This window comes from Rhipicephalus microplus, chromosome 4 (assembly GCF_043290135.1).
Source record: "Rhipicephalus microplus isolate Deutch F79 chromosome 4, USDA_Rmic, whole genome shotgun sequence".
NCBI classification, from domain to species: domain Eukaryota; kingdom Metazoa; phylum Arthropoda; class Arachnida; order Ixodida; family Ixodidae; genus Rhipicephalus; species Rhipicephalus microplus.
In genome coordinates this window covers 107,757,936-107,783,035 of record NC_134703.1, presented here as the reverse complement: position 1 = coordinate 107,783,035, position 25,100 = coordinate 107,757,936, and the positions used below count along the sequence as shown (strand labels likewise).

The 25,100-nt window shown below is 41.8% G+C and overlaps 1 protein-coding gene across 2 annotated transcripts; it reads left to right on the top strand.

Annotated features, from left to right (window-relative positions):
- The first annotated feature begins 58 nt into the window (after positions 1-58).
- Positions 59-23,759, top strand: mr (anaphase promoting complex subunit morula). Of its 2 annotated transcripts, none has more exons than XM_037423279.2 (14): positions 59-288; positions 362-547; positions 633-891; positions 2,324-2,432; positions 2,534-2,666; positions 3,370-3,459; positions 3,544-3,736; positions 9,335-9,452; positions 10,533-10,708; positions 11,580-11,671; positions 12,166-12,360; positions 13,182-13,440; positions 19,963-20,213; positions 23,518-23,759. In XM_037423279.2, the coding sequence occupies exons 1-14, from the start codon at positions 202-204 to the stop codon at positions 23,728-23,730; spliced, it is 2,361 nt and encodes a 786-aa protein (XP_037279176.2). In that variant the 5' UTR covers positions 59-201; the 3' UTR covers positions 23,731-23,759. The 2 variants fall into 2 exon arrangements, with proteins under 2 accessions (XP_037279176.2, XP_037279175.2); XM_037423278.2 differs by having other exon boundaries at positions 11,577-11,671.
- Positions 23,760-25,100: the final 1,341 nt, after the last annotated feature.

Genomic DNA, 25,100 nt, shown 5'->3' with positions numbered 1-25,100 from the left:
TAAGTTTTGCATGTGAGTCGTATCCAGTCGATCGAATCCGAATTCAGGCCGGCTTTGTTTTGGTATTCTAGCCGCTGTAGTTTTGGTTTGCCGGTTTTGTTTTGTGGCAGCTAATACGGACTGCTGAACGGTTTGTTTTCCCTGCGTTTGCTCACAATGTCTGAAACTGGCGACGTTCATCAGTAACGTTTCCTGAGCAATATGTTGTGCGAAATAGATGTGATGGCGACTGAGGAGATCACGAAGGATGTTTGGTCCATAGTGGAACGATTCGTAAAGTTTCACGAGGTAAGTATGTTTCGCATGTCGATCCCTGTGGTTTTTGAAACACCGTGCCAGCTTAGAATCAAAATCATTTCAGGTCAGTGAATCCGTGAATCGAGAGAAGGCCGATGCTGTCGCAAACTTGCTGCAGCGCAAGGAAGTGGCTGCTGTCCTGACACCATGGTTTTTGCACGAGTACGAAAAGCAACTCCGGCGAGATATTGTCCCGAGGTTCTGGTCTAGTTTCAAGTCCGCCGCCAAGTCGAACCTGAAGGTTATAAGGGTCAGTGTACGCTGTGCATAACACGAACCAATCAAATTTCGCCGTCTGCGTGCTCTGACGTGGATATGACTGTTTGTTCTTTTAGGTCACTTTTATAAGAGCGGTCGCTGAACTACACACAACTCTTGAAAAGTGCCTGTCAAGTGCCCAGTTCATCGCCTCGACGCAAGTAAGGCAGGGTGGCGACGATTCAAGCGAAGCCGTGGTAGCTCCTCGAAGCTCCGTTTTGGACTCTGTGTACGACAGTCTGCGGGAAACCTTGCAGCTGTCTGTGCCACCAGAATTCAACGAAGTCTTGTTGAAGTTTTACTCTGCTGCATTCAAGGCATTCCATCATATTGCAGGTAACTTTCCCACTTGCATAACATTGCTGTGCTTTGCCTCTGTATTTCTTTCTTTGGCTTGGGAAACTTATGTTCATTGGCGTGTAATGACAGTTTATTTGCTTCTGTCGTGTTTTAGTTCAACAAATGATCCAAGTTCGCGAAATGCTTTGTGCCACGAAAATATTGATCGTCCAGTACTGCGTAGTATGGCTCATTGTTGTACCACATTTTGTATGGTAGCTTGTTTGTGTGCAGGTTAATCATCCAAAGAACACAGTAAGAAACCAGTGCATGCAAGAAGTACCATTTTATAATGGCTTGTCATTTCACTGCCATCGTGAATGTTCTAAATGTGTTTGGTAAATTTGGCTCTTTGGGCATCCTCTCTCTGTACATCCTCTGCATGAAGCAAATAAGATTGTGGAAACCCTCAAGATTTTGAGGATGAATCAAGTAGTCTTTCTAATTTCATCTCAGAGTTTGTTATTCAAAGTTATGGAATGTCGAAATATCGTAAACTATTGAAGTATCGGGTGTCTTGTTGCAAAAAGACATTCAGCGGAGACACTTGTATACTTTTGTTTCTGTAGAGTTCTGATTGTTGACCAGGGGCACCAATTTCTAAATAAACTGTTTACGTAACTACTGAGCAATGATATTAACGTAATAGTGTTAAAGAGCTCACATTGCAGAAGTTGTCACGTCATTGAATGTGAAAGCAAAAGCATCACCTTGTCTGTGACTGAAAAATGAAGATGCAAACAAGAAAAGCAATAAACAATAACAATTTCCGGGTTCTCGACTGCAGACCCAAAGGTCGCGGGTTCCAATCCCAGCCATGGCAGTCGCATTTTGATGGAAGCAGAATCGTAGAGGCCCGTTTACTGTACAATGTCAGAGCTTCTTAAAGAACATCAGATAGTCAAAGTTTCTGGAGCCCACCATTACAGCGTATCTCATAATCATATCTTCATTTTGAGACGTAAAACCCCAGATATTATCAACGATTTCTGGGTCTCGAGAAGGATCAAACCCATGCTGTCTGCCTGGATTCGATGTTATGTAAGGCAATATTAATCACAATTGTCTCCATCAGTAGACACAGTGCCAAGCTTGCAGCTGACAACGTTCTGCTTTTCTCATCAAGTTGCTGCTATCGTTGTGATGCATCATATAACAGAAAGCCACTCTTTGTCACTTACATTTATCTCTGCTGATCAGCTGTTGAGTTGTGTGTCGATACTCTAACAACACTGTATAAAATAAGCTGCAGCAAATGTTAAAAACTGTCATTTTTGGTCATGTGGGCGTTGTTGTAAGCCTAAAAATAACGATCACATGTGAGTAGCTGTCGTCGTAATGGTCTCTATAAGGAGGAGGAAGGAAAAATAAAACTGGTCATTGCCACCAAGTGTTTTTGCAATCATTTGAATGCCTATTTTTCTCGTAGGAGAAGATGATGGAAGCGATCAATACGAATGCACCGGGTGTGAGCTTGATGCTGACAGCTGCGAATGCTCACTGCTGCTTGATGACTTTGAGAACATTAACAAGAAATTGTGAGTACATTCAATGCTAGCACACTCCCGTGCTCAGCTCTTGGTCTGTGCTGTTACGCTAAGCTACCACCTATAAGCATCGCTGCTTTTTTTGTTTCTAGGCACGATCTTCGCTTGCTAGATGCCGTCGTTCGAGATGCCGTTTCAACAGTCGCATACAAGTACATAGAAAAGCACATACAAAGCACCTGCAGGGGCAACTTCGAGAGCAGATTCTTAGATAACCTGGAAAAGGTAATGGCGGGATTTACAGACGGAGCACCTCTGCGCACAGATTGACGTATGCAAGCATGTATATTTGTGCGGCGGCACTGCCTTCCAACTTCTACTGAAAATTTCGTGAGCGAAATGTGATTACGTGCTGGCAAGTGTGTGCAGGATTTGGCACATTATGAGAAAAAGTACATGATGGGTGCCATGCATACATGGGGTGGGGGGGCACATACAAAACACATCTGTCGCAGCTTTGTGCCATTTGCATTCGGTCGGTTTTCAGATGAAGCTGCCTCACTTCAGCAGTTGTTCACCAAGTGTCATGGCAACACCGTTTAAGAAAATATGCTTGTTTCAATATGTAGTGTATGTGCATGTGTGACCATGCGTAGATAAAGAGGATAACAAAGTAGCTAGTGAAAAAAAAATAGATAGCAATAAAGAGCAGCACAGCTCTGAAAACTCGAGATCCACAAAATTAATTGTTATCCATGAAATACTCTTTCTTCTTTTGCGAGTGAACACAATGCCCATCGCATCGTATTTTCAGATTTCTCAATGTGACAGGATTTTGCCAGTTTGTGGGTGTACTTACGTTTTTTGCTCATTCATTTACCTGTTAGTACCAGTGAAAATTCTGTACTGTTCTGTACTTTGAACTGAGTACTTTTTTTTTCTAGGTGCATATTTATTTATATTTGTGTTGTTATGTCTCTGTCTTTAGTGGCTCACCACAACTGTGATGGAGTGGTTCCGATTGCTGTACAAATACGACACTGGACCTGAGACAAACGCAGCTCTCAGATCTCTAGAGGTGCACTCCTTTTTCTCTCTCGTGCTTTGTCGAGCTATACATTATGCTACTGAGTCACTTGGTCTAAACTATCTGTTTGTCTAGGACCACTTGCGGTATTTCCTGTATGACACATATGTCATGGCCCGTGTCGACCAGCTCTTCAATATTATCATAGAGTTTCCCGAATCGCAAGCTGCCCTGGAAGACCTCAGGGACTGCCTTGAACGCACAGACCTGAAGTCAAAGGTTATTCATTCTTTAAAGAGCGCCATGGAGAAGAGACTCTTGCATCCAGGTATGTTGATGGCCATTAGGCAACTCTTTCTGTTTTGAATTTAACTGCTGTTAGTCCCAAAACAAGACATCTTATTGCTGTGCAAATTTTGCAATGGCCTACCACAATGACATTGAATGCGAATTCCTAGATTAGGAAAAGCACTGATTGTTAATTTGGTAGAATCATGTATGCCTGCTACATTTATATGTACGTGGATAACTGTCAAGTTCAATGTATTTCAGTGCGATATGAACCCTTCATTCTCACGGTCACCTTCCTGCAACTTCTTTATTCCCATGAACATTTCATGAATAAACCACTTGTTTCTACTTAAGAAAGCTTAGCTGCCAAAGCCCTCCTAAATAACTTTCTTGGGTATTTCATGTACAAATAGTGCTGATGAGGTCATAAAGCTTGAAATATTGATATGTGCATGTATTTGGCCTGCTCTCATTAAAATCTGCGAGGGGCATCAATTCCACAACTTCATCTTTTCATTGCCATATCATCATTTTCTAGGTACTATTAATGGATATCAGCCAAAAACATATTTCATGTAAAGGTGCTCACTTATACAGCAAAGATATCAGGGTTTATTGGCTACAGTTGTTGCAATAACATAACAGAATCCACACAACAACATAGTTGTCTTCAAACAAAATTGTCCACATGTGATAAATATTACTCGCAGGTCATGGCTCAGATTCATCATAGTTATTGCATTAGCTGAACTACATTAATTTGCTTATTGCCGGCTTAGTTCTACTGAATTGTCATGTGCTATCACTCTCGCATAAGACAATCTTACAGCGTGCAAAAACTTGTAAGCATTTTCTCCAATTTGGTAGTGAAATGTGTGTCTATTCAGATTCCATGTGCTATGCAAATATAACTACACTTAAACCTTGATGTAACAAATATGGATATAACCAAATATTGGTTATAACAGAGTAAACTAAAGGTACCCTTGCAATAGATACAGTGTTAGGAATAACCTTTATAACGAATTTTTGGGTATAACAAACTTATTTTTTTTTAAGATGCAATTTTGTTATAATGAGGTTTGAGTGTAGTGTTGCACGGTTTCAAATTCATGTGGCCAGTGGCTAGTGGTCTGTAGTGTAGTTGCGCATGTACAAGTACGTGACCTACTTGAGGCATGGTGTTTCCTTCAAAGAATGCCTTTGGTGTATCACACCTTCATGTTGACAGATGCCCGTGAAACGTTTATTGTTGTTCTTACCCGCAATATTTCTGCAACTTCATTGTTGCTAAGCACGGACAATGTTACTGGTATATGGCCATCACTCAAGGCTCATTCACACTAAGATGCGGCCAAAGCGGTAAGGCCACAATGCGGAAAGCGGGGAAAACCTCATCTCCCGGCAGCAAAAGCGGGAAGATAATTAGGCGTAAAGTGTGATTGCTCCTGAGGCAATTTTTTGCCACCCGCCGAGGCTCGCCGCTTTGCCGCAGCCGATCAGAACGCCACGTGGCAGAGGTGGTCGTGGCGCTGTTGTACTTCCTGGAAACGTCTGGCCTCGTGATAGTGACACGCACGCAAAAGTGCGAGGTGCCCGGTTCCTCGCATGCTCGGCCAGCCAAAGAATGGCGTGCGGTCTGAATGGGTGTGTGCACTCACCGCTTCGAATAGCCCGTTTGCCCGCTTTACCGCGCTGCCTTCAGTGTGGATAAACCTTCACTGTTATTCAGTAGAATATTAAAATTTTATGCATAACAAACAGTTGTGCCATGTTGTATTGGTGATGTTGAAGGGAAAATTATGCATGCCACTTTTGAGACCTACTAAGCGCAAACTGATCTCATTTTATATTCAGGTGAAGCTGGCATATAAACAATGATTCAACCATCTACAATTGAACATATGGTTATAGTATTTATTTTATATTTTGTGTTTATTGCTGATAATACATCCTAGGATACTTTCGGGCAGGTGGAGTACAAGAATCGTGGAGAGGGCTCAAATATGAATGTTTCACGTTTCAGCGGCCTTCTCAAAAAATTTTTCATTCAGCATTAGTGAACTTAGAGATTAGAGTACTCATAAGCATCGTAGAATAATCATGGTCTTATTGATGCTGGACGTAGTAGCAGCAGTGTTTCCTTAGCCAAACATGATCAATATACGCAGAAATATACAGGATTACCGAAATAAGGGTTAGCCTTGCCACAAACTAATTTTGAATTGTACAGTTTTATGCTATACAGCAACAGGTACTAGTACCAAGCACATGTCAGTGTACCACAGTTTACACTATCAAAAACAAGTCAATACAAAATAAATTAATAGACAAATAAAGGAAAAGTAGTCGTTATGGTATACATGAACATATGCATATAATAGTGTATGCATAGATGGGCATATGTAATTGCATATATATATAAGGGAGAGAAGTGTATACCTAAGGGCTCGTATTTCCGTGTTTTAACACAATATTAATGAGATATAACAGACAGTAATGCCAAGGAATGTACAGGGGAAGTTATTAGAACCAATGGAATGTAAATAAGAAGAAAGAAAAGTGGATGAAAAAATTATATATATATATATATATATATATTCGTGCACTGTTAACGGAGACTGCATTTCACATGAGATCAAATTGTAAGAATATCCGAAATATTGAAAAGGGACCAAATTCTGAGTTTGATGTTTCGAAAGTTAGTGCATTATCATGTCAATCCTAGGCTTGTGTGTGGTGGAATATTCGAACACCTTGACTATTCCGGTGAATATTAACTCTTTCGTTACCACACCTATTCAAATCAATCACCGATAATCAATGCTTTTCGTTCATCAATTTAGGCATGTTAAATTTCTTTCTCATGCACCCAGCACTTTCTAGTAGTTAGTTCAGCCACTCAACTTTAAGAATTTTTTTGAATTTGCTGACTTGGGCAACATAGCGATCTTTTAGAGATTGTTGCGCGAACCAATGTGCGTGTGTGGTTGGAAAAATGCACTAGGTTGGCTAACTTGACAGAAGTGCGTGCCCCTTGGGATTATGCTACAGTAACATCAGAGTATTGTAATGAAAAGAAACATTGCAAGCCAAATATCGAATTGATGTGTTAGCTTCGCAATTTGACCGAGTTAAGCAGTAATAATTGTCGGAAATTTATGCCAGCTAATCAATAGAGAACTGTTGCTAGAAGTCAGGGAAAAGTAATTCTACAAAAAAATATTTCCCAAGGTCCGCCCCATGTATAAAGTGTGCAGTTGGCTCTCACAGCCAGTTTCCAGCCACTTTGGTTTTACTTGTATCATTATATATCAGACACAGGGTCACATCTACTGTCACTAGCCACTCCTATTACGCGGTCTTCGTGCCCGCATGGGTGCGCATCAGCACTGCAAAACACATGTGCTGCTTGAAACTGTTTTGCGACCCCACCTGAATTGAGTGAGAACGAGCCGAGATTTCGTGAATGACTGCACCTCAGCTTCAAGTTTAATGGCGACAATGTTTTGCGTCAGCCTGAGACATTCGGAGCCGTTCATGGGTTTGTTTTGTTTACATCCTGAAGTTATTTCCTCTGCTGCAAGTGCTTATAGCTTCTGACCTTTGTGCATAATCTTATCGTTACTAGGGTTACGTGTGTGGTCCATACTTCGCTAGGGCGCTGTGTAGTAGCACTGGCTGCAGAGCTTTTTCTAACGGCAAGAAGGCCCTCGAAGCACATCTTGGCCCTGACTATGGAGTAGTGCGAAACATTTTAGAACTGCGCTCGATATTGTCCTTCTTTTTATTATGATATGCGCGAATATGCTTGGATGCATATATTGGAACATCAACCTATGCGGAATGAGGTGGCCCATGCAAAAAGGTGACGCTAGGTAAAATAGCGAAGTTCAATGGACATCTCATTTATAGAGGGATTATTCACATCACAGGTATCCATCTATGTTGGAATACCTGGAGACTCTCATCGCAAGGCAACAAAAATCAGCTGAAAGAAGTGTACAAGTACACTTGTGTCTCACGATAAACCAAGCAATGCTTCACCGCATCGCATGAGCAATGAAGCAGCACCTTGGTTCCGATTTTCTTTGTCTATGTGAAGAGAAACATTTTTTACAACATTAATTATTTTTATATTGTTCCTGGCTCATTTATCTACAAAATGTATATTCTGCATTTTCTTTGTTTTAAAAATTTTTGCATATATAAGGTTTTTGTTGCTTTTTTTACCAGCTAATGATGAAAAATTTCACACTTTTCACATCTTCGTTCATTCTAAAATATATTTGTTGCTCTACAACATATATTTTTTGGAAAGAGCATTTCATTCTGCAAAGTTTGGTATGCTACAATGCGGGCTGGAGTACTTTTCAAACTGGCAAAAACAATATTCCCGAGACATATGAAAAACAACAGTTCTCGCACGGTAATGAAAGAGTTAATGTATTCAAGTTCGCTTTAATTTGGATTAAAATTATTGAAATGTTTGAGTATTATAAGTTAACGAATAGGTATATATTATTAATCCCCATGTAACCTCCCTCTGTAAAGGTAGTTTCACTTCTGTGATATACCTTTCCAGGAAAAATGTGCATTTCTGCAAAGTCATACTTTAAAGTTAAATGAGCATATTAACCTCACATTGATTCTTTCTTTTTTAAGGTAAAGAGCTTGTTACACCAGTTTATATGCTCTAAGTATAGTGAATTTTAAAACATAGCATATTTTACAGTTTATCTCTAGCATTCTACCGAAAGTCAAACCTTGCTACTATTCCAAGTTCCTTCCACATCCTTTTGAACCAAACATTTACACATGCCTTCTTTTAATCTTAAAAAATATTGTGCAGTTTGGTTGGGTCATGACAAATAGGCTCACTTTTGTTTAAATTATGTGATACCACACGCAATTCGAATTTGATTCAAACTATTGGTTTGAATGAAATTTCAAGCTTGAATCAAAGTCTATTTGAACTAAATCGTTATTCGCTTCAGATTTGCTTTCAACCTAAATTTTAATATTATAATATTTGCACAAGCCTAGTCTGTTGCACTATTGCGAGATGTCCATGGCATGATTTTGTGATTTGGTAGTCTATTGTTTGCATCCCATAATTTGTGTGCACTTCAACCACCAAGTGCGCTTTACGCAGGTCATGGATTCACATGTTTTACACATATTGTAGTGATGAATATTGTAGCGATGCATTGAAGTTTTGATATGTGATATTTTATATGACATTTAGGCATAAAATTTGTTATCTCGATTTGACATCCACTATACAAATATTTAAAAATGATAGAACAGGCTGGATAAGTAGTATGCCATCACAACAATTTCTTGCAAGCTTAGTAGACACAACGCAGTTAGTATCAACAGCATTGCACAATAATTTAATCTCTCTAAAAATGTGAAGGACATTTCTCATTATGCCATTTATAGTTCCAACCAAAGTTGATTTGCCTCTTGTTTTAGATTTGCAAAAACTTCTCATTTATAGGCTGTATACTTTTGGCGTATATTTAAGCACAAATATGGTGCTGCACTAGTGTACATAATTTATAGCATTTAGCATTGAGCTATTCGACAATAGTGTTGCCTTTTTTTTTCTTTTTTTTTCTTTTTTTTTCAGGAGTGGAAACAACCCAGATATTGACTGCATATATATCAGCTATCAAGGCACTGCGTGTTCTTGACCCAACGGGATACATTTTACAACTTGTCTGCGAGCCTGTGTGCAAGTATTTGAGGTGTGTGATTAAGATGCCTTCACCAGACTTGTTTCTCCACTTGTTTGTCAAACCCTTCCACAATAAAAGTGGCTTTGATGGCCCAAATGTATTTTATGGATAAGCTAAACTAACACTGTTAGTTTTCATACCCCCTGCCCTACGTAAATAAAGCTATTAGCGCAACTGTTTAAATTTATGAAAATAGGCTTTTCCAATAGTACAATAGTACTATTTCAATAGTACACATTTTTTCAGTATGAGAGCAAGCTTTTCTAGGAGAAAATGCACTTTTTGCAAAACACAAAACTGAAATAGTGTGATATATTTCTTTCAAGGCACTCCTGTGGGTGCATTTTTACTCTGCAAAACATTCCAGCATAACTTTATTCAAAGCTGAAAGAAATGTTGAGTATTGATTGTAAGTAGGTGTTAACTGCTACGTCATTGTTACTATAGTTTATGCTTAAGCAATGTTATCTATGACTAATAATGCTTTTCTTATTTATAGCTTTTTAATTATGAGTTATATAAAGTTGTATTAGGCTACACAGGAAAACTATGCAAATTGCTTGGTAACAAACTTTCATAGTTTTGAACAGGTGAAGAAAATAATATCTGAAAACTTGGTACACCAGCACCGCAAGTTTTTTTTTGTGTTCCATGATGTAATGATTGGTATGAACAAGGCATTGGTAATGCCGTGTTTGCCATTTTGTGAAGTACTTTTATGTCAATTCAAGGTTTCTTGCTGTTACTTTCCAGCTATAACACTTGCTATGTGTCCCATCTTTCAACATGCTAGAAGTATGCAGTACAGTCTATTTCCACTTTGGAAATACACTGAAACCTCGATATTATACACCTGGATACAATAAAATATCGGTTATAACGAAGTAAGGGAATAATAGTCTGGCAATAGGTATAGTGTTACGAGTATACCTTTATAACAAATTTCAGTTATAGTGCACTTATTTTTATGTAAAATGCAACTTTCTTATGAGGTTTTAGTGTATATGGCTTTACCTAGCTTACGGTGCTTGTTTGTACACCCTGTTGTGTGATTGTGTTGTTTGCGAACCACTCTTTCCTTCTGGGCAGGACACGCGAAGACACCGTGAGGTCAATAGTCTCGAACTTGACAGATGACAGCTGCGCGGAGCTTGAAGCAGAGCTCATCAAGTTCACCCCGATTTCTGTTGAAGACAGCTTCATGAGTGATGATGACGACGAAGACTGGCAGAACTGGCGGCCAGCCCCACTTGGCAATGAACCGGGTACGAATGAGTTTACTGAGTTCAACTTCAAAAGAGCATAGTTTGCAGATGCACATTCAGGCACATATTAAAACAAAGTAGCTGGTCTATTTATGTGAATAGCATGCAGCATATTTATAACTATAGATCACTGCATAATGAAAAAATTGAATGCAGATTCAGTTTGCCCTTGTGGAGAGAATTTTTGTCAAGTTTCAACTTGGGTGGGTTTCTACTTAAGCGTGCTGTGCAGTGACCAGCTATTGCTGCTTAGTGTTGGTTAGCTTAGTGTCTACATGTACAGCTTCCTTGATCTTTGGTGGTATAGTGCGAGTGCTGACTGTATTGCATGTCACCACCTGATAAAAGAGAAAAAAAAAATGAAGAAATCACTTTTGTAAGTGGCATTAGGTATGCTATTGACTTCAGAAGGTCAGGTTTTCTGCCAGGGTGATCAGTGTGGTCGGGCGTCAAAAAAAAAAAAAAAAAAAAAAAGAGCTTCATACAAGAAATCTGTCTGTAGTATGCCTTTCATTTCTATTCATGTGTGCATACTAAAGACATGAAAAATCCTTCTCGTGATCAGTTGCAGAGGTTGTATTGTTTAGGCGTACATATTGCTCGTGGCTTGGTCATAGCAGGTAGTTTATAGCACACGTTACCTAACACAACTACACTTGACACAATGGTGCAAAGGCTGTATTTAACCAACTTTGTATACAAATGGCCAATTACTTGAATTCAAACATTCCTCTTGGCTGTTTTCGGGGGCCGCACTTTCTCCCACTCACTACCAAATTTAAAAGTCTTATTATCCATCTTCCTGTCTTATTGCTATCTGTAATACTCATAAGATGTGCCTTTTGTGTTATTATACTGTTTTTCACAGCAGTGCAGGTGTCGAAAGGTGCACGCACTTCCGATATAGTCAGTATGCTGGTGAACATCTACGGAAGCAAGAAGCTGTTTGCAACAGAATATCAGGTCAGCTTGCTGATTTTATATGCCAGAAAAACTATGTTCTAAATGTGCTTACCGGTTTAACGCACTAAAACTTGTAAGAACTTTTAATCACCATGATTTTGTTTAACTTTAAATGTCATTTACAGCAGCCAATTTCCACCAGCTATTATTTTCGGTTGTAAAGATCTATGATATTATGTGCCCATTTCTATAATGTCTTATGTGTTTTCTTTGCCCCCCCCCCCCCTTTTCTCGTTGCTTGTTGCTGTGATGTTCATGGCAGCAAGCAAATAGAAAATGAATTCACATAGCGATTCTTAACTTGCCAAATATGTCTGCGCTTGTGCTCACATCCTTTTATGTGTGCATGACTGTGCCCTTTTTGCAATGCTTCATCAAATATCTTGCCATATGGAGCTACCATGTAACTTACTTCACAGCACTCCAAATCAAAATTTGAACATTTGAGGTTTTTTCTATAGTTATTATTCATTATTTCTTGTTTTGTACCACAGGTGCTGTTAGCCAACCGCCTGTTGTCGGGCACGTGTGCCGATACCGAGCGTGAAGTCCGTTACCTGGAGTGCCTAAAGCTGCGCTTTGGTGAGGCCCAGCTGCACGCCTGTGAAGTGATGCTGAGAGACTTGGCAGACTCTCGCCGTTTCAACGCCCACCTGGCGTCCGGTGACATCCCAGGTTACACCGAAGGGGTGTGTTCCTGTCTGTCTTAATGCACGATCACTGCAGCCAAGTGTAGATAGGCTGAGTGGCTCTGAATGTTTGCATTCTTTTATTTGGACCGCTTGGTTCTTTAGAACCTTGGCTGCAGGGAGGACCTTGTCGCAAAATGGGCAGAGTTTCCACTGAGGATTTTTAGTAGGACATTACGCAGTTGAGCCCCTTAATGAAGCACATTCACTAGGGAGCAATTTTGTCTTTTTCATGAGGTGTCTCTTACAAGCAGGGGGACATGTGCACTTTCTTGTCAACCCCTATTTCGATGTGTCTCTTATACCCGATTATTTGTTACAGCAGGGTTCCTTAAATGAAAGGGTTCAGCTGCATTGAGATTGGTGCAAGTATCAAAGAGGAGAAAGAAAGACACAAAGAAAGCAAATGTAGTGCTGACTTTCAACAAAATGCTTAGTTTTGCATGTGCAAAGCTAGCTACTTATGCAGAACAGTTGGCAAAGAGTACAAGAATCTTCGTTTTTTTTTTTTTTTGTCAGATGTTCGGTATAAATAGCTGCACACATGCAAAATAAAGTTTTTTGAAAGTCAACACTGCATTCGTTTACTGGGTTCCTTTCTTCATCACTGTCTGCGCTGTTCCTTTCACTATGTTATCACGAAATGTTTGAAAATTTTATGGACAAACATAGCTAGTAGAAACATTGGAAGAAAGGTCGGTGTTTTGTAGTCCAGCTGTACTGCATTGCGTGCCAATGCTACAACTGATTTCCTTATTTCTCACGCGACCTTGTTATGTGAACCACACAGTTCTAACATGTCTTTCATGTCTCTTGGACAGGAGGTTGATGTGTCGGCCATTGTGGTGTCAGCCCAGTTCTGGCCAACCTTCAAGGACGAGAAGCTGGTGCTGCCAGCACCTGTGCAGGCATCACTCGACCGCTACACGCGTGCCTTCGAGACCATCAAGGGCAACCGTACCCTGCAGTGGCGCCCAAACCTCGGTCAAGTCGTCCTCGAAATCGACACTGGCACCCGCACCTTGCAGCTCACCGTGTCGCCCATGCATGCCACACTCATCTACCACTTCCAAGAGAAGCGTGAGAATTTCTCCAAGAATATTTTTCCTCCCGGAGCACCCTTGCGGGGTCCGAATACGCTGCACTTATGAAAAGCAGTCTGCAGGTGGTCTATACTCTCTTTCATAAGTTTCGTGCAGCACTAGGGAAGCTACAGTCCTCAGCCAATCAAGAGGGTGCGCACATCTAAATGCATCTTCCCGCACCCTGTTTACTATTTGTCTGCAAGCACGAGCACTGCTAACGGTGAGCCTGCAGGTTATCAGAATATCCTTTATTTAACAGTTATTTAACAGAAATTGTGCACGACTCTGTGCAACGCACCGAAGTCAATGTCATCTGGCAGATTTTCTCGATCGCAGTTTTTCCCACCGCCAAACAGTCTCTTGGGCATCGGCGAACTGCATTATCTGCTTTTGGCTCTCCGCATCACCTGTGTCAGCTTAGTGACACTTCTAGCTGCTTGCTTCTTGCTCCACGTTTATCATGCTAAAAGTGTGCTTGTCATCTGTGTCGCTGCCAGGCATGATTCCAGCAGTCAATAAAACGTCTTAGTCTGCCTGGTATTCGAAAAAGCACAGCATAAAAGCAAATAGTGTGTCCTCAAGCTGGTGTCAGGGCAAACAATGCTGGCTATTGATAAATAAATGAAACCAACAATCATTTAATGCATTCCCTCTGAGATTTGGGAAGTGCCCTTCGTTACGTGCTAAACATACAAAATCAATTATGTAAGTGTGGCTCTCAAAAACTGTGCTGAATCGGCATGAATACTGTGTTGCTGAAGCTTAAGGACATGAATTTAAAGCGAATGCAAGCATCAGTTTTCAGTTTATTAGTTACAAAGCGCGCGGTGGCCACATGATAGATTCAAGGTAAGCAACAACTGCTACCGGCAGTGCAGCCGTGATTTTCGGACCCTATGCCACTTCCTCCACGGTGATGTGGAGGCTGTGGCACTACCGACTGCATATAAAATTTTAGGTAAAGTCATACCAATAGCTTGTAATTTAGAGATGAAAACTTTATGCATACGAGGCACATTTGGTTTATTTCTTCCATCATTTGAATGTTACAACATGGAACAAGTGAGAACTCCTCGTCATAGAGCTACATAATTTATTTTGTATAAAAAAATGTGGCAAAATCAATAGGCAGATCATAGTTTAAAAACACAGAGAAGCCTTCAAGTAAAAATCTTGTGACGAGACCACTTGTAAAGGTCATGGACATGCAACAGGTACTGAACATGGGCACCACATCTAGCTTCGCCAGAATCGGTGCTCGAAGATTGTGCAGCCTTTGCTGTGCTGCACGGAACTCATGAAACAGAGTATAGGGAGTGCTTCCAGGACTGAAATCTCTGGAGCCGTCTCATTCATATAATTGAAAATTGCATACATGTGGTGCATGCGCAGACACCATTCTACTTCCACAGAACTCTCTTGCAATATTCTTTGTCCATGTGCTGCGGGTTATCAACTAATTCACCCTTGCACGGCTAAATAGTACCAGCATCCTGGTTGGCTGTCTTGGTAGACCGACCGCCCCATAAAGACATTGGTCCCAAGTTTCATCCCTGGGTCAGAACGAATTTTTCTTCAGCTAAAAGCTTTCTTTTGGGAGAAATTAAAATGGCTTTACTTTTGGTTTTGTGCTACAAACGGGTGGTTGTCAGTTATCGCTTTTGGGATTCTGCTCTGTAAGTCAACTTGTGCTTCGGTACGATTGGCACGGGACACTTTATGCCACTAATTCATAAGTTTCTTTGCTACGATTTTGGGGGTAGCCTTTCAGGTCAGATGCTGTACGAAGCAGCCCGAGAACAGCTGAAGACTCGTCATGACAATGGAGCAGTTAGCTCATAGGAAACAGGATATCAAGAATACTTGCAACAATGTTTGCGCACATATTCTTGACATTTTAAGTACAACCAAGAGAGCATCTCATATGGCAAAGGTGTCTTGAATACAAAGGGCAGTTTGTAAAAAATAATGTGATCCTTGCTGACATCGAATATGCTAATCCACTGTTTAGTATAATGAATCCTCCTACTTCTAAGGACCTTTGACCATATTACGTCACTATTGCAGCAGCTCCATTTTGTCTTCTGGCTAGCTGTATTTGGGGAACTAGTGTCCCACAGGTTTTGTTCCTGATCCTAGGTTTTTGCTGCTGCAAGTATTCACAATGCCCACAGGCTATAGGTGGCGCGCCGTGCATTGGAAGACTGCTGTAAGAGGAGGGCAAACTCGTGAACTAGCATAAAAAAATATAAAACGCACGGATGTATGCCTCGTGTCACTTTCACCAGATGAACTCTTGATCGTCAAATGAACGTATCTTGGACCAAAGTCCTTACCCAAATGATAGGAACTGCTAAATGTTCGCTACCTAATTTTTTACCCCAGTGCGAAAGTGGTGGCTTCAGCTGATTGACCGTGCATCAACGATGTCTTGCGTAATTCTGTGCATGCTACAGAAAACTATGCGAACTAGAATTGACGTCTGAACTGAACGGCACTTCGAGGTAATCGGTACCGAGCCAGCCCGACGAATTTGCCGCAGTAGTAAGCTGCTAGTGAGTAGCGCGCCATCGTGGCTGTACGGGACCGAATGTTTAACGTGGCGATGATTCGAAACATTATGCCATTGTCATTGCTTGCGCTGTCAGCAACATGGAGTTGCTTCTTAAATGGAACACATGCATTTAAGTTATCATTACGTAGGGCTTGTGTCACAGCCATGCTCAGACTTCAACCGTGCGCAATTCATTCCACTTGGAGGGTGCAGGTTCCATCAGTGTGATTGAAACAATGATATCGAAAAGAATACACACATATATCTATTTTCGCAATGTGGAAATTGCAAAACTTCTTCGAACAATAATGTTGTTCGGAAGGTACCGGTGAAATGCAGGAGAAGTTAGCAGAGAGGCGTGGATTGTAGTCTTAACTGTTAGTTTCATGGCTCTAACGACTTCGCTTCGCTAGTCGAGCTCGAGCGTGTTGGCGGCATGCGGTGCTCCATATCCACTGTAATTGGAGTACATGCAATGTACACAAAAACCATGCTATCATTCTGACCTCGCTGAAGGATATTATACATTAAACACAAAGTGGGTTACAAGCGTCAAAAGACATTAACGCGCGGGGAGACGTGAAGTGCAACTCGCTCCTCGTGAGTTAACAGCTGATCATTCATCGCTGTCACACTCTGTGTGTTAACAACCTTGCACGTCCAATGAAAAATCCTTGTTGTCATGGTGGTTTCTTTCAACATCACTGCTGAAAGCAATCTGTGGGATTCCCTGCGTCGCACGACTGCGATAACAGCAACACTGTGTCACTCACTATGCTTATCTGGGCGTGGAAAATATTTCGCTCAGAAATCTGTTCTCAATTGAATTGCTTAAAACTGCTTGCAGTGCACTGCCATTTGTCAAGAAATGCATAAAAGCAAGCGGCGCAGCATTGGCCATAGTTTGGAAGTGCAAATCGTGAGCCTGCGCTACTTTCCGCTTGCAATGATTGTTATTGGATTCATGCACTACAAAAGCACTGACGAATACTACACGCATGTAAAACAAGGTTAGTCTCGACTGCAAAGGTCAAACAATAACATTTAGCTATCCAACGTGGCAGCAGAAAATATCGCAAAGCTGAATTGTGTACTCTGCAAGCTATATTCGAATGCGCGAGTTTCCAGCTGTTTTCACGAAAACTTCGCGTCATGCCAAAACGGATTAGATTTATCGCGTCACGGACGGTCCGTTTTATTCACTGATGCACAAAACATGCAAGGTAGTTAGTGTTTGCTTCTTGCTAACGCGTTAACACTGAGGTTTGTACATTAAACACAAGAGAGTTTATGTCTACTGACCATCCTCAAGAAGACGTTTCTGGATTCCGCGTGGCGGTGCGACAGTCTATGAACATTACGAATACCTTTGTTAAGTTGTTTCTTTCCTTTTTTGCGCTTGTACCTTCTAACAACAAAAGTATAAGTGTTGTGGTGGTTGCTTGTAACATTGATTGCACCAATGCATCATTTAGTGTTGTGAATTCTATAGTGTTTTGACTCCCACCCACTGCAAAAGTCAGCTGATTTCTCTGTGCTCCTTCGATGGTAAGTAGTTGTAGGCATTGCTGTGTTACAGTATTCATTATGCCTGCTGTAGGCTGTAGAATAAACACACAATGTGTTTCATTGACATAGTCCATGAACAAGTGCCATGTATGGCATGTTTATTTTGAAGCAAACAGCATCACTTAAACACCTTTCTGGCATCCTCTTAAGTGCTCAACTAGACACCTTCAAGTTCTGTAGATTGCCTGCATAGTGCGTTTCATACTATTCAAGTGATTTCTCTCAGCTGTTTTCTCTCTCGAGTGACCAAAATTGAGAGTGTAGAGCACATTTGCTTGCGTTATCTCTACATTGCTCTATGATTTAAAAACACTTTGTAGCTCTATACACAAAGTGTACTGCTTGGCAGATGCAGGTTTTCTGCTTACATGAATTGCTGAGGCTATCTATGTTCGGTGCCTTTGCTCAGGGTCAGGTAAATGGAAATGGTCACTCTAGATTCAGCAGCTAGGGCATTGCTGCTGCATCTGCAGTACATAGAGAAAGCACTTGAGGAGGCTGTGGCCACCCGGAGCATGCTGCGGCCGTGTCCTTTATTCTGGTCATATGACCTCCATCAGCCATAGTCTTTGGCAGAGTGCCGCATGCCATGGGTTGGCACGGTAAAGCTATGCATGCACGCTGTTTTGCCCGCTGCATTTGCTTACAACAGAAGCAGCACTTATGTGTCTTGAACTATCCACCACACCTTGGCAGCTTAAAGGAGCACTGGCATCAATTTTTCTAAGATTTTTGCATCAGCCAGTAGCTATAGACCCCGTAGCAGCGATTCACGACCTAAAACGCAACTGAGAGATGAATAACTATCACTTTTATTGATTTATATTACTGGGATCTAGCACTATTCAAAAACGGCCGGCAATCCCGCCATTTTTAGCGCTGAAAGCACCAGCAGTGGCGCTACCTCGCGGTCACCTCCAAATCACGCCACAGCTGACCACTTCTTTACAGAAAAGAGTGACGTCAGGCTCAGCTGCTCTGCAAACATTTCGTCTACTAGGCGGACACATTCAGTCATTCCTTGTCACCTGCATTCCTGTCGTCGCCGTACAAAGTGTCGACTCGGGTTCAATACGATAGTCTGAAGCGTGGAATCCCCGCAATTCGCGACGTCGCGAATTATTTTTGCTTTGATAGACTTTTTGCAGAACAGTGATTCCGAAATGGGCGCCGTTCCAAGCAGCACTGCAGAGGTGCCCGAGGATGCACACTTTAGCCATGTTCGCTCGTGTGTCTCAGTTAGCTATATTGGTGTGTTCTGGCGTGCAAAGCATTCAGGTATACGCAGAGGGGTCAACGCAAAATAGCTATCACGAATGAGCATAAGCAAAAAAACAATACATTTCCTGCTTGTCAGGTTCTTGTTTGCGCCTTCAGATGGCCCCACCTATCCAGCCTCTCGCGGTTTACACGGTATTACCATTTTTACGTAGACGCAAAGTCTACAGACGAACTAAAATTCAACGATATTTGCATGTTACTTGTTAGCGATGATATCTGACTACACACTCTTACACTTTTGATAGCTTGTGGTCGTGTTGAGGTGTAACACATACACGATATGAAAAGACACCCTCATTGCGCTTTTTCCGTGCTTCGAACTAGACGACTGCAACTCACAACGATTCTTCGACATGTTGACCGACATGCACATGTTTAATCATGCTCTTTTCTTTCGCCATTATTTTAAAGGTAGTTTTTACCTTGATAATTTCACGAAATCATTCAAACCGGTGCGATGAAGACCAGACGTGACGAGCCACGGCCGGGCTAGACTGCACCTGCGCGGGCTAGCCCGGCCCTAGCCCTGCCGTAAATGAGGGAGTGCGTTTCTGCACTTTGGCGCCAGTCGGCGCCAGGATAAGAACACTCGGATCGTACACGTCATCGCTGCCAGGGCATCGTCACACAGGATGGCATTTGTGGAATGTATCACACCTAACGCGTAGCACTAGTGTCGATGTCACAGGGCAGTCTATTTTTCGTTTTTTTTCCTTAGCTTTTCTACGCTGTTTGACATCGAATTAAAATAACTACCACGCGATGGATGCCATTCAAATTTGGTCAAGAAGACCTATGCATACCAAGCGATCGAATGATGGGCACATCTCGATCTTGAAATTTGGTGTCAGTGCTCCTTTAACATTTAAACTGGTATATGTTGTGGAAAGTTGCGCTGCATAGCTGTAACAAGGGAGACACGAAGGCAAAGAAAAAAAAAAGCTGCCTAAACCTGCCAAACTAAGCACGCTTTATGTCACTCTGATGTTGTATAGGCCCTGCACTTGCTCGCATCAGGATTTTTGTGTGACAGGCACTGGTCAAACCTGTTATCATTTGCATTCTTCTGTTGCGACATCTGTATCCTTGTTACTTGCATTGCTTGCCTTGCAGCACGGTGGACGCTGGATGAGTTGAGTGCTGTGACTCAGGCATCGTCAACACTCGTGCGCCGCAAACTGGCCTTCTGGCAGGGTCAAGGCATACTCTGGGAGGAGTCGCCTGGTGTGTTCGCTCTGGGAAGCCATGGAGGCTCATCGGGGAGCGGCAGCATCCCACCTCCGCCCCTGGAGTTGGACGAGGATGAAGAGGAGACTCCTTCGGCTATGGCGTCTGCCCAAGACCAGAAGGAGAGCGACTTCCAGGTATGGTCACACCGTCACTGCATGAAGATGCAAGCGGGACAAAAAAAATGGCATTATTTGCCCATTGGAAACCTCCAACCTCCTCTAAACAAAAGCTGAGAGCTCTTGTCTTTTTCTCTGTAAAAAGCGAGTTCATGCCACCAAAAAGACATACCTGTCACATACCTGCACATACCTGCCAAGTCTCCCAGATTGGCCAAGAAACTCCGGGATTTTGACCGTTTCTTCCATTTGTACGGTTGTCATGAAAATCTCCCGGAAATCGAAATTTCTGTGTGTGATCTGCCCGCATTGACAAAAAAGCAGCTTAATCTGCTCCAGGCTTTTCAAACCTACCCCATTTTATTACAAATGATTTTAAAGAGGCGTAGTCTAAATGTACAGTAGAATCTCAGTGATGCAAAGTCGCGGCAGATTCCCCAGCCAAATTCTACTATGCCCATTGGGCCTAAATTGGGATGTTCCGAACACATTTCCTAATCGCGGCAGGTTATATGAACTTTAGTACGGAAACCGTCGAACAAAGGCAGAGAGCAGCGTACTCGAAGCTTCGGAAGTATGCGTGCCACCAACGCATGCACCGTCTTCTGCAGTGCGTGTGATTGTCCTCGCTACTACTGTGGACGAAAATGCTGTTGATCTTGACACGATCATGTATGGCGATGACATAACTGGCAGAACCCCGAAAATGTGCATGTGTCCAATGCTCAACCAGTCAAAGCAACACTGCTTTGCACAAACTCTGCGGACAAAACTGCGGCAGATGCGATCATAGATGGCATAAAATGACTTAGTTTTGAAAGCACGGGCGCTGCCAAGTGCACGGGGATTGAAAAAAGAACTGCCGTTTGCCGCAACCACTGGGCAGGCACTAAATCGCGGTCGTGATGACGCGATAGCGATCTACGAGCTCCGAGGGCATACAGCTAACTCAGCGGTAGATTAAAGGCAGTAAATTTGCAAAAACAAAAAAAGAAGGCCAGACGCGTTTAGGCATTCCTGTCAAAAGAATCTAGCAGTGAGCAAAGCTTTTACCCGCACTTTTGTGACAGCCAGCTGCGCCGTCCTGTCCATTCACGTGTGTCCCAGGAAAACATACGCGAGTTGTTTTGACGGAAATAGATTCTGCTAGTTGTGTTGATCCTTTGAGACTCTGAATTTAGTGGGGAAACCCTACCCTCGTGTGTTTGGCCACTCCTAGCCGCAACGCTTGTGTTGGCACTTGCGATTAATACCCCACCTCCACTTTCTCTTGTTTTTTATGATTTTTTTTTGCGCCGAAAAAAAAAAGTAGGGACAAATAATTCACCGCAATCCCCCCCTCTCCCCATTGCGGAAATCTCTCGGATTCAGAATCCTTGAACTTGGCAGGTATGCATACACAACTAATAGTCTTTGCTGTGATCGTTGTGCTATCACACCACTTTCACTTGTTTCTATATCATAAAAAGCTTAATAGCAGAACTTCTGATCACTATGACATGTAAGAGAGACACATGTGTAAGTATAGGCTTGAAGTGTAGCTTCACAGCAGTGTGGATTTCTTTAGGATAAGTGGTTTCATGGCATAGCAGCCCAGTGATGCAGTGAAGTTGTCTTTACAGGGGTTATATGAGGTCAAACATACTTCTATTCATTCATTTCGAATACTTGAAATTTTTGGATAATCAGAATTCGTATCAAAGTGAATTTGGTATATTTGTTTGAATATTCGAGGTACTCCAATATTTATCGATGCCCATGTCTTAAAACATAATGGTTTGGACGAAATTTGCCTGAAGTGTACCGTAGTACTGTTCAGTAAAAACAAAAATCAAGGAAACTAAACTACATACGTTGATTTCTAAGCATTGCTGAAAGGTGCCGCAGTTCATTTATTTCGTTCACATTGGCTGCGTTTGCGCACGTTTTGGAAAGGTAATGAATAAACCAGCAGTAAATGTCAACCATTGTTACCTTAGGGCTTCTGTTTCATTGAGACATGATATGCGCATTATGGTCATCACATATATGTAAGAGCCACACTGCAAGCTTTCAGAAATTGTTTGCATTTTAGAAGACCACAGGAATATTTTATTTTAAGAAAGATTTCAGGTGAGAAATTATATTATATTGGCCTGATTTTTATTATTTTTTAGACAAAGTGACATTTTGTATAACATTTGCTACCATGTCTTCTGCCAATATTCCTTCATGGCTCATTTGGTGAAATACAAAAACCGATCTTATTCTAATGTGTTAGAATCTATGTGGTGGTTGATAAATCCCAGAGCATTATAAATTTCTTGTTTTTGATGCATATACATTAGTACACTTTTATAATGTTAACTTGTGACTGATGAGGGCATTTTCTTCTCCAGCTGCCGAGCATATTGAACTAGTCCTCAACAATGTTCTAGACTAGAATTAAGTGGACGATCACTAAATAAAAATCTCAGAAATAGAATTACTGTTTAAATAAAACTACATCTAATATAATTGGTTTTGTACTTGGATTCTGCACCCCTGTTTATCTATCAGTGAATGGAACTTCTGTTAAAAGGAGTACATTTTCCTTGTCTCTTCACATTCTGTTTAATGAGAGTCTACTTTTCTGAAATAAGGTCATTTAACAACCACTTCTCTTTTTTTTTAACATTTTGAAATTCTGCTTTTTAAGAGAGACCGTGATGAAATACTTCTAGGTTTGGTAAAATAGCTGATTTAGGAATGAAGCAGCTGGTTACTGATCATAGTCAAAATGAAATGTTGCCTTCATGAATGTATTTTATTTATCTATTCACTTATTCGTTTAGAAATACTGCAAATCTCACTGAAAGTATATTAGCAGGGTGGATTTGCATTTGTTGAGTTTTACGAATTGGCACACACCAAAATAGGATGAAGGGAGGCTATACACTTCACAGTTTAGCAGTGAAGCACAATGGTTTACAGGAATCAAGAACAAGAGTGCATAATAATAAACATAGCACCATGTTCAAAAGTGTCGAATCTGTTGCCAGGGGGGAACACGAGCGTAGGTGAAGAATATGGACCGAGGCCAGGTGTGTATGCTGAGTAACAGCCAACAGCAGGCTATTTGCACCTACATCAAATTTTGGCTGCGGCATAGTGCACTGTCTCTATTCCTGCACTCTTACGTCTAGCACTTCAGAAACACTGGAAGACAGGAAAGACATGGCCGAGCCGCGTTTGGAAGCTGCACAGAAATAGTGAGGCTGCCGCGGACCGTTTGTTCACAACCCATACTTTTGTGCTCTGCATTGCAGCAGTCGGTTTTAATCGAGTATTTTTCTTTGTGCAGATCTACTGGTCCTACATAGTCGGCATGCTGACAAACCTGGAATCGCTGAAATTGGACCGCATTCACACAATGCTCAAGATGTTTGCCATGCAGGCCCCTTCGACAGCTGAACTTACTGAGCAGGAGTTGCGGCATTTTCTCGATGGCCAAGTCTCCAAGCAAAAGCTGCTCTATTCCGGTGGATACTATAGGCTTCCGAAATCCGATGGCTAGTAAAAAATAAATAAATAAGTAGAAAATGACTGGTTCTTTGCTATTCATTATGTTGTTATTGTGTAATGTTGTGCTCGTTTATCATCTCTTGTGAAGACTGCTTGTCAGATGTGTGGCTCGAATTCATATCAAGGGTATCTGCACTGGACATTTTAGTTGTGGTCAAAGCAATATTTAATATTTGTACGTGGTGTCAAGTGCTGCTGCGTTCTTTGCTGGTGCCAGTCACCAAAATCGACAGAAAAGCCTTCCCTGGAGCAATCGTCCTGCGAAAAACATTCGTGTCCCACATTTGTAGAGCACAAAGTGGGTTCCTCTTGACTGTGTGCTTCCACACGGCCGGGTGGTGCTTGAAGTTTTATGTCATAGCTGTGTGTAACTATGACATTCACGACAACGTGTCAGTTGGCGAAGATGAGCATAATTCAAGCATCCCAACAATATAGAGTGTTTCTACTACTATTAGTTCGTTTTGTATAATGTTATTCGAGCGTCATAGTTTCGGTTTCACTGAGTGTGCTTAGCATAATGAGCCATTTGGAGTGGAGTGCCTTTAGTAGGAATTGGCTTGTTTTTGAGACTAACGTGAAGTGATTTCAGTTTCGTCTCGGGCAGCATATCCTTGTTGCTTTGGTGCTCGAATGGGTTCACAAAAGCCTTGTTTCTAAGCAGAAAGTAATGGAAAATGAATTTATTGCGTTTCTTTCAAATTGCTGCACCTGCAACGGCGCCATGCATTGTCCACGCCGAAAACAGGCATGCTATCCGTGCTGCTGGATGCCAACGCACGCTTGGTTTACGCACAGTAATATAACATCGAACAATGGCAGCACTAGGGCCCATTTACACCTAAGTTACATTGCGCTGCTGGTGCCACAACGTCATACACACGTGACGTGACGGCCGTCGGTGAGCGGCTCCGCGAGCTCGCCATCTTAAAGGAATTGGACCTGCTTGGTATTATGTGAAAGAAATAGGCTTGTAAGAATAGTAAATTTTAGGATTGAAATAATTTGCAATTTGGTCAAATGATTTTTAATCGACTAAGAATAGTATTGTGATGTAACAGTGAAGGCAACCTTTATTAGGCCCAGAAGACACGATGAAGCGACCACACCCAAGGCACAGAACTCAGGCAAGCCACGTCCCCACAGCAGATGAAGATGATGACCACTCATGATGATGAACATGTGTAAAGATAGTAGATGTGCTTAATGAATGCCTACACTAACTTCCTGCCACGTGAAAGCGGTCATCCTGACCGCAATCCTTGGCCGCAGTTTAAAGAGAAGAGGAACGCCGTATGAAAGGCTTGATGCGGAATACGTGGACTATTTCTGCTGCCCGGCAGCGGTGACCCGTGGGAAGAA